The sequence below is a fragment of the Mustela lutreola genome, chromosome 7 (assembly GCF_030435805.1).
Source record: "Mustela lutreola isolate mMusLut2 chromosome 7, mMusLut2.pri, whole genome shotgun sequence".
NCBI lineage: Eukaryota > Metazoa > Chordata > Mammalia > Carnivora > Mustelidae > Mustela > Mustela lutreola.
The window spans coordinates 27,862,221-27,872,694 of NC_081296.1; the positions used below are offsets into that span (position 1 = coordinate 27,862,221).

The window sequence follows — 10,474 nt, forward strand, 5'->3', positions numbered from 1 at the left end:
GTGAGGCCCCAGGGCTTCTTAGAAAGCAAAGGGGAGTCTGAATTTGGGTTGGTCCTCCCCTGCTCCCACCACAGGCCTCAATTTGAGAAGACACAGGTGACAAAAATAATGGATAAGAGCAAAACTAACAGCTTAACTTTTCAAAGGTAAGCATTTGGCCCGTGCCAGGCACGGTGCCACGACCTGGTTGTGTGTGACCTCGAGGAATCACCACGTGTACCCCACTGGGAGGAAGGAGTAGTTTATTCGTCTCCTGGGTGATTACCTTAAACTAAGTAGCCTGACAGAACAGATTACTGGAAACAGATTACTGTAAACTGGGTGGCTTGAGACAACAGGAATGCACTTTCTCTCAGTGTTTTAGAGGGCAGAATTTAAGATTAAGGTGTTGGCAGCTCACTCCCCTGCCCACCTTCTGAAGGCTCTGCTGGCAGCAGGGAGGGGGAAATCCATCTCACGTGTCTCTCCTGGCTTCCGGGGCGCCCTGCAGTGCTTGCTGGCCCTGGGCTGGTGGATGCGCGCTCCAGTCGCTCTTCCATCCTCACCTGGCCTTCTCTTCTGTGTTTTTCTAAGGTCACTTGTGATCTCATTTCAAAATCTTTACCTTAATTATATCCACAAAGACCCTTTTTGCAAATAAGAAAAGGGATTCGAGGATTCCTTGTTCCAAGGGTTAGGACTTGGACTTCTTAGAGGGGAGGCACTCTTGACTCCTCCATAGAGACGCTTATCTGAGGCCACACTCAGCAAACTGTGAGGATGGGTCTAAACCTCACACCTGGCACACCGAGCTCTTGAACTCAGCACCCAGCGACACAGAAATGAAACCATTGTATTTAATGCTGGATCTTTCCAAACATTTAATGACCAGCGTGCATTGTGAGGTTCCTAAAGTGGACTTAGCATGCAGCATTTCTCGGACATTTTTGTGACGAGGTTTTTCCCCCCAGAACCAACTAACAATATATTCAGTTCTAAGAAGACATGTAACACAGAAGAGCTTACAACAACAACAACAAAAATCCTGTTCCCAGTGCAGCTTCACTCCCCAGAGACCAACACTGCTCTGATTTTAGTTGTCTTGGTGGTTATTGATATAAATAAACATATGTGAATTTTTTTTTTTTACTGTTCTTTGATATTTCAGATTTAGATTTAGATGTAGGTATGATCTTCCTGCCATGAAATTTAAGGATTTACCTCATTCCTACCCTTCCCATCACCTCTTCCTGAATTGATGGATATGTTATTAATTTTTTTGTTGATTATCCTTATAACTTTAACCTCATTTAGACATTTCCTTTGACTGTTCATGTGTGTGTTCCTACCTTTCTTATAAATCATTTTCTCCTGGGGCCGAGTCAGTTGCGTGGACTTTGTCTATAACATTGATTCTACACACTGACAACTAACTGGTGCTAGGGTTCACATGACCATGACTATGAAAAGATTCCTTCCATATGCCAGGGCCTGTACAGGGATTTCATTCCCTTCTGTTGCCTCATGGGGTTGTTGTGAAAGATAAATAGTTTAACATGCAAAAAGCCCCTAGACCACTGTTTGGCTCAGAGCTCTTCCCTGATTGCTCAGAGTCTTGCAGCATTTTAGTTTGCTTCCAGTTTAGACCCCAGTTTTCTTGCATGTCTTCTGTTTTTCCTGGAGTTTCTAATTGCCTCTCTTTTTTGTTTTAAATAAAGAATAATACGTACCCTCACTGTGTCCTGAAGTATATTCAGCCTCTTGATCATACTCTCTGATGCATGGAACTCACTTTCTTCTTGGAACTACCCCCCATGAATCCTGCCTCAGTGGTCTCCAGGTCTCTACCTCACTCTCCTGAACACCCCTTCATTTCTCGCTCATCAATCTGGCTTCTCAGGTTTGTTTTTGTTTTTGTTTTTTTCTTATTTTTGCTGGAGGTAAACATGAAGACCCACTCTCTTTGTCATCTAGAATCCAGTGTGATTTATGAGAAGTCTAGTGTGTGTCCCAGCCTTATTCCCTTCCAGATAACTTGGTATTTGTTTCTCACCTCTTTCTAATGAATTTTGTGGTCTCTTTTTATTCAGTGTTCTGACATTGCAGAATTTCTCATGGCGGGAGCCTTTACTCACTAGCCTGCCCACATTTGTGGTAACTAGTCTTACTTGATCCTGACAGATACGGTGCTCTTGTTTCTTTGGTACTTTGCGCTCCTCCCTTTTTTCCCTGTTTTTTTTTTTTTTTTTTTTTTTTTTTTTTTTTCTTTAACAGAAATTAAATATTGCACTCCCCAGGATTGAGTCCCTGTAACTCTGAACTATGATTTGTAAACTGTTAGATAGGTTTAGGAAGTGATCATGGTTTACTCTCCTACTTTACTTTGAATCCCTCGCCCCAACACACACCCTTTCCCTTTCCAAAAAACCCACATAAAGTCAATAAGAACATATACAACCACACGTAGCTCTTAGCTTTAGCATTACTAGGAGACAGAAAACACAGCAACATTCACATGTTCTAGAGGTTTTTGATGTTGTTCTGTTTTTCTGTGATATTTCCTTGAGTTTATTTCCAGCTTTTCTGTGGAATTTTTGTTTGGGCAACAATGCTCTCAGTTTTTAAATACAATTTTTTGTTCTCTGAACTTCCATTTGATGGTATCACGTTTGCTTGATGCATGAATTTTGTCTGAAATTGCTCTTAGAATACTAATTAGAATTTTTAGGTTGACATTCTCTTCTGTCTTCTGGCTTCACTCTTTTTCCCCTGGAGTAAGCTTTGTTTTGTTGCTCTCCGATTTTTCCCTTTCATGCTGCTGATTTTCCTTGGCCATCTGGCTATCCCTGGGTGTTTGTTTATATTTAAGGTTGATGGCCTCATTTGGGGTGGGTGGTGTGGATTTCCTCCTCCAGGCACAGGTGGGCCAGCTATAAGGACTGGCTGTTGGCTTTAGAGCCAGAGTAGGGAAGGGAGGGGAAAGTAAATGGTTGGAAAGGTGGCTGTGTGGCCACCCAGGTGCCATAAGGGCTGTATTCTGGGGTGCCAGGAGCTTCTGCTGGCTCTCTCTGAGCAGTTGATGTCATTTTTCTTGTGGTTCAGAGTTTGTCTGGGTAAATGCTCAACTGTTCCTTGCTCTGAGCAAGGAATAGGAGGGAAGGGAGTGGTTCTGATCATAGCCTACATATTTGTTACCTCCCTCTCATGGAGTGTTCTGAGTAGCCACCCTTATCTGTCTCTGGGCTTGGGTCTGCAAAAGCCTTGTTGTACTCTCCTGCTCTGCTGGCTCTTGCGTGTTGGCCCTGTTGGAACTTCTATAAGAGAAGGCGCAACAAGAGAAGAAAATAACCTGGTCTGGGCTCCTCATGTTATAGATGAGGAAACTGAGCAGAGGTCAGGATGAGGGTAGGGCACTCGAGTCTGGGAATTGTCTCTTGGCCCTGAGAGGTGTGGGGCTCTGAAGTGTGACTCCCCCAGGGCCAGTGTGGGGGCAGCGGGACTATGCAGGCCTGAAAGCTCTTCCTGCCCCAAGACCCTTTACTCCTGGTTACCAACCAGTCTTTGATTCTGAAGATGGGCCTGAGCTCCCCAGCGGCCGTGGGCTCTGCAGCCACATTACCTGAGATGCTGCCATTTTCATGGGAGAGGTCTGTTGTCTGCCTTGGGTACCAGCTGGAGGGCACTGGCAAGGCACACCTTTGCCCTGATGGGTTTGTCGCAGAGGGTGGGAAGACAGCTAGGGGTGGGGAGAAAGGAAGGGGCTGTCGTGGAGGGCAGAGTCAGGAGCTGGGGCTGACGCTCTGCCCTGTCGCCCACAGGTGAGAGGCCCTTTGCCTGCAGCTGGCAGGACTGCAACAAGAAGTTTGCGCGCTCGGATGAGCTGGCCCGGCACTACCGCACACACACCGGCGAGAAGAAGTTCAGCTGCCCCATCTGCGAGAAGCGCTTCATGCGCAGCGACCACCTGACGAAGCACGCGCGCCGCCACGCCAACTTCCACCCGGGCATGCTGCAGCGGCGCAGCGGGGGCTCGCGGACCGGCTCCCTCAGCGACTACAGCCGTTCGGACGCCAGTAGCCCCACCATCAGCCCGGCCAGCTCACCCTGAGCCAGGCCGCTGCCCCGCCCCCAGCAGCACAGCCCCGGCCGCCCCTCTGCGGCGCCCCGCCCACCCCTCCATCGGCTACCCGGCCACCCCACACCCCCCCGTGCCCCGCCCTGCCCCTCCCAGGGGCCCCACCCCACCCCTCCGCGGGTGCCCCGCCCCTCCACGGGGTCGCCAACCCCTCCGCGGGCGCCCCGCCCCAGGGCTGGCCGAGGACACTCCGCCCCCACTACAGCCATGAGCAGATGCTCGCCCTTCCTCTACTGATGCCGTGTCTTTTCCTTTTGTAATAAGAAAGAAGAGATAACTTTATGAAGTCAGTAACAACACAATTTCTTCACCTCAGGTGTCAAAAGTAAATTTGTAAAAAAACAAAAAATTTTCAAAAAACACCATCCACAAATTGCACAATAGACATACCCACAAAGGTGAGATTCAGTGGTGTTGAACCCCTCCCCCCCCTTTCTCAGGGATGGACATGTTCCACGAGGTCAGTGAGGACACCCCCTTCCTGCCGCCTTACTCTGTATATAGATTTGCACTCTGGAGTTTTCTGTTAGGTTCGGGAACACACTGGGGACAAAGGAGATGGAGCAGTGCAGGTGGGGCTCAGCATCCAGCCTGTGGGTCAGTTGATCAGTCACTTCTGAGCAGACACGGTCACTGACATTTGCTTCCAGGCCAGATTCCCAAGCAGGGGGCCTCCCAGCTGCCAGCTTCTGCCCCAGCAGCCCGGCCAGGCTCAGGACATAGATGATTCAGAGGGATGCCTTAAGCTGTACCGGGCAAAAGAAGCACTCCACCTGGGGAGACCACAGAAATGCCTGCCTTGTGCGGGGGAGGCCCTGCCTATCTCCCTCCCCTGCCTCCAGGAGCCTATTTCGGGGCCTCTCAGAGCACTGAGAGTAGAGATGTAAGTCTCGGCTGGTCAGTCCAGTGCACCATCTGAAGTCCGATGTGATGGGTCCCGGGGCCACATTTGCCCAGCCCTTGGCCTGCCTGAGGTATGTGCCCTGTGGAGGGACACCTGGTCGTCTGTGTCCTGCAGAAGGCACATGGAGACCTCTCACTCAGCCACGTTCTCTGACTGGAAAACAAAGCCTGGGAATCCTGGTCTTCAGAGACGTCTGAAAGTGTCTTCCGTGCCTCTAGTTCTTGTGTTCTCCTGGATGGCCCTGGTCTCAAGACACCTTTGTTTGCAACCGTGGGGAAGGTCGTTGGGCCACCTGGCCAGAGGCCCAGTGTATGTGGCCGTGCACGTGGCAGCGCTTGGTGCTTCACAGAGACAGTTCTGTAGCAAGAGACCGGAACATTGTGACTTGGAACTTTTCGGGAGTGGTAAAGCAGATGTTAAGGGAAATGCTGTCGGAGAATGTGCATTCTGTTTCCTCCCTGGGGAACGCCAGACAGAAAGTTGTGGGAAATACTTTGCTCAGACCCACCGTGTTCCCAGCTCGGAATTAGCAAACCTCCAGCTTCTCCATGAGCTTTGCACCCCCTGGACTAATTTCTCCCTTTCCCTCCCATTTGTCCCCTCCTGCCCGGGAGGATCCAGCCCACACCTGCTCGTGGGGGCATTGGGGTTTAGGGGCTCTGTCGCCGGCGTTCTCCTGCAGGGAGAGGAAGAGCAGAGAGCCAAGCGGTATCTCTGGTAGCCCCCGCCTGGGCTGGGCCGGGCTTTGAGCACTGGCACGGCAGTTGGGCTGGACTCCAGCGTGCTGCTGCTCAGCCACGTTTGGAGGTTACACCTCAGTGCTGCTGCCCAGGCACCTCCCTTCCCTTCCTCCTGAGAGTCGGGGCATGTAAATACAAGCCCCAGGACAGTGTGTGCGTATGTGTGTGTGTTGGGTGGGGGGTGTGGGTTTGGGGTGGACCTGGGGTATCTTGCAGAGACCTCTGCTCATTTTGGTGAGGAGGAATGACCCTCGGGACCTCAGAGGGCTAGAGATGGGCTTCCTGGGCCCAGAGTGCCTTGGTTGTGGCCGTCCTGCTTCTGTCCCCACCTTTTCATGGCGTGGGCTGCAGCACAGAGACCCAGGCATGGCTGGTGCTCACAGCCCTTGGCCCCGGCTTTAGGCTGGTACCCTCTGCCCATGGTGAGCACAAGAGTACAGTCTGCTTTCTGCAACACTTGGGTACCCCTTGCGAATTCTGTTGTGAGTCATCTGGGCTCAGCCAGTGGCATGGTGGTAGCCTCTGAGTGGCGTGTTAGGTACCAAGCTGGGCGGCAGCGTTCTTGGTGTGGGTGGAAGCCAAGCGGGGCTGGGGGGGTCAGGTGCAGAGCTGCTGGCCCTGGCCACGGTGCCCCGTTTGGGCTGCATGACAGCCATGCTTGCATTTGATCTGGGGGAGAGAGTGGAAGATCCTATAGAGACCTGGACAGAAGAGCGCCCTGAGTGCTGAGGGTGAGAGGCCTTGGTGCCCAGTTCCAAAGTGAGGCCCAGAAGGCCCTTGGAGGCTCCTCCCAAAGTCGTTTCTGTGTGAGGCATAGAAAGCCACACTGAATACATTTCATGTCTCAGGAACTCACATTCCAGGTTCAGGAATTTTATTCCAAAGTCCTTTGGTGTGCTCACCGTCCACGGGTCCCCGAAAGGCAGGGAGAGGGAGCCGTGTGTCTCTGGGAGGCCACGCAGTGCTGTCCCCTTGAGGAGCCAGGAGTCTCCTTGTGATCTGCCCACTGGCATCTCAGAAGGAGGGTTTCTAACCCCACATCTGTCTGCACATAGGAAGGGGAGTAAGGACTCTAAACCCAGTCATCTTGGAATAAAAGAAGAGCTGGTTTGTTTTAGAGGCGGGTGGGGGGTGGGGGAGGGAAAGCGGGTGTTTGCTGTTTCCAAAGAGAGCACTTAATTTAATTTTTCCTCTAAATGACCCAGGGCTGTTCCATCAGATAGATGGAAGGGTAACATTGCCTTAAAACAGAAATATGCAGGCATTGGCTATTTTTGGCAAATGAGTGTGTCTTCATTCCCAAAGTGGTTCTGGTCTAATGGCAGGGTGCGGTCCTTCCGCTGTGGGCCTGGCCGGAGAGATGGGGCACTGCTCAGCTGACGTAGGGCACCTGGAGGGAATTCCCACCTGGCATCCCTGGGCACTTGGCCTGGAGCTCCGGTTGGACCATCCTAACTCACCTGGGGCTAGAATTCATCTCACTTGAAGGGTGGGGGGAAAGATCCATGAACCTCAGGCAAGGTTTAAATGGGCTCTCACCGGCATCTCATCATCATGAAATGAGTGCTCCTGGAAGGGGGTGGTGGGCCTTGGAAAGCGACTCCCCAGGGCCCCCCACTGGAAGTAGTTAATGGAGCGGGCCCTCCTGATACAGCCTGCATTTTCTTCTAAGATGTAGAATGTCTTCCCAGCCTGGGTCTATTTCAGGGTCTTTCATTTTTCTGGTTTATGGCCATGCTTACTGGCTTCAGTGTGATTGAAGAGCCCATAGGACTCCTAGACAGAATAGTGAAAACTGAAACCTTTATTTTGTAGCAGACTTATTCTCACAGGCCAAGGGGGCAGAGATCTCAAAATGAAGGTTGCCTGAACACCCGGAGGATTTCCTCCAAAAAGTCCTAAAAGTGACCCAGGACTCAACCATCAGGGGGCTGGTGTTTAGATCACATCCCAAATAAGAAAGCCCCTCTTTGCATCAGCCATGTGAGGGAGCCAGTTGTCCCCTCCCCACATGCCCATGGAATCCTACAGCCATCCAGAAAGGAACAGGTGAACACAGCCGTTTCCACAAAGGGCCTCAGGGTCCTCTTCTACAGGGTGCTATGTAGGAACAGGCAGCGATGCCCTTGATGGGAATGTAGTCCTGGAGGGACCCTACCTGCATCCCACCACACCCCCACTTCTGGCTCTGGAGGTGCAGGACACCGCCCACCCTGTATTCCGAGGCCATGCGACCAGGCAGGTGCAGGATTTGCCACGGTGCAGCCTCCAGGTGCAAACATCAGGGGCACTGGGGTCCCCGGATCTCACTGTACCCTGGGTCACAGCTCAGACCAGTGGGTAGGGACTCGGAGGTAGGGACAGCCAGGCCACAGGTGGCCCCCCAGCCCACCTGTTGGGACATGAAGGGAGGGCTGGTGGCTTCCTGTGGTCCCAAGTGAAGTGTGGCCGAGCTGGCGTCTCCAGGTGAGCTGTCTGCTGCCCGGCCCAGAGTCTTCAGAAGACGCAGCCTCCTTTCTTGCCAGAAGCAGGTGCTAAGCACAGGGTCGCAGCACTCCCCAGGGATGTGATCAGTGGTCTCAGCTAGCAGGAGTGCCACCTAACAAGCAAGCGGGATCTGAGCAATAGCATCCCCTTGTCATTTGACTCCTGGTATGGGCTGTTCACAAGACTACCTGATTATTTTGACTTTGGACAGATAGCACTGATTTTTTTTTTCTTTTTAACCCATTTTTAAAAAGTCAGTCAAAAACAGTGCTGGAAGGTTTAAAGGGTCTGATGTAGCGGTTGCATCGAAAACAGTAAGAGATGCTTTGTTGGTCACCTGCATATTTTGCTACCCAAAGATTCCATATGTGATTCTGGTGACCATGTTTTCCAAAGGTAGAATCGAGGATGTGGGCCACTTGCCGAATGCAGGCTTGCCCAGGGAAGAGCCAGCTCTTGTGACTGACACTCCTGATTCTGAGGCTCAATTTCAAAGGTTTGAAACTGAGAATTTTGTACATTCCAGAGAATTTTGTACCAGAATTTGGATGTGCAATCCAGCTTACTACTGATAAACGCCTGAACGTCATTTAGGGCGAGGCCTTTCCCCCACCGCCTGCCCTGCCACTCACTGGTGTGAAGATTAGGTTTGGTGGGAGCCGTGGCCCCAGATCCATGAGGGTGGAGGGGCCCTACTTGGTTTCTTCCGACCCCCTGTAGCAATGTTGGACTTGCAGTGCGGCCGCTGGCTGGCTCTGCCCAGCCTCTCCCCTTCTCATGCAGCTTTAAAACCTTACTACTTTTATTTAAAGATGATCAGGATGGGAGGCGAGTGGACCACAAGAGCAGCTTTCTCCCAGGGCTCAGGGGCATTTTCCTAGTGACGTGTTGGCAGGATGCTGTACAAGCTCATGTAGAAACCCAAGTACGTGAGCTGAATGCCGGCGAGACAACCACAGTCTGGCCGGAGGTTGACCGATCCCCGCCCTGACCAGGAGCACAAAGGCTGGGTGTACCGGCAGGATCCCTCCCCAGCCTGCCCTGTGTGTGGGGACCACTTCCCAGCTGGGCTCAAATGCCACTTGAGGAGTGGTGTGGCAGCCATTCCCGGGTTAGGGTGCCAGTGTGGAGTGGGGTGGGGCGGGTGGGCTCCCTCTCATCCCCCCCTGGAGAATCGCGTGCTTGGTGCCGAGGAACCCGAGGGCTCCGTGGCATCACCAGGAGCTATGCATTGTGGGGAGGGGGGCTTGCTGTGTCCCCACATAACCGGGAGTACCTTGTGTGGGTGTGTCAGGCACATGAGTCGGCTACCCCCAGACCCACACAAATGACCCCTTCCTCATCCAAAGCCATTGATGGAGCCTCTCTGGAACCGTTTGCCAAAATCCCAAGGCAGAATCCAAGGGTCCAAGACCATTTCCATGGAGCACACATTTTCCTTTTCTGTAGGAACTTTTTTCTTTTTAACCAGCACCACACCATGCTTCTGAAGGCCACGTTTCATCCTTCCTGGATCACTACAGTGAAGTATTACAGTTGTACAGTTCCCAATCTGGCCTTGGCTTGCTCGGATAAAACTTTGTATGTATTTTGTATGGCATAGATTCTATATTGTAATGATGTCCTATGCAAAAAGAAAAAAATGACTAAATTGTAAATTTTATTGTTTTAACGTGTATGCATGTTTAGTGACGTTTACATTTTGAAATAAAATTTATGATTCATTATTTTATTTGCCAGAGCTGGTTCCTTGGAGAGCCCCAGGGTGGGGGAGGGGAGCAATCAAAGGGGACCAACTCCAGCAGCTCTATGTAATTGGCTGAGGGAGCAGAAACCCACCTGGGACTTTGTAGGATCGAAGGCTTTACAGAGTCGGTGCCCCTCTGGCTATCCCCTCCCATCTACTCAGCTGATTTTAGCTTGTCACAGCTTCACCCCTCAACTCTTTCCCCTTCCCACCCTCCTCCCCCCAAAAGGTCACCCTGACAGTTCCATCCCCAAGAGCATCAAGGAGAAAGGCAGGCCCTGGGGTGGCAGCAATGATGGGTTTCTGAGCAGGGCATAGTGACTTTCCCTTGAACTCCCCATAAAGCCCAGCATTTTGTCTCCCCCGGGCAGCAGCCCCATTTTTCCACCCCAGATCCCCTCGGAGGTTCTGACAGCCCCTTAAACCATGCTGTCCCTCAGCCAGATGCCCATCTGCTCCCCTCGCCCCTCTGCCCAGAGTCC

General features: G+C 51.8%; 1 protein-coding gene across 1 annotated transcript in view; it reads left to right on the forward strand.

Annotated features, from left to right (window-relative positions):
- Positions 1 to 9,972, forward strand: part of KLF13 (KLF transcription factor 13) — a 51,216-nt gene extending 41,244 nt beyond the window's left edge. The window contains exon 2 of the mRNA XM_059180211.1: positions 3,798 to 9,972. Coding sequence (XP_059036194.1) covers positions 3,798 to 4,087 — 290 coding nt within the window. The 3' untranslated portion in view covers positions 4,088 to 9,972. The remainder of the gene's footprint in view (positions 1 to 3,797) is intronic.
- Positions 9,973 to 10,474: the final 502 nt, after the last annotated feature.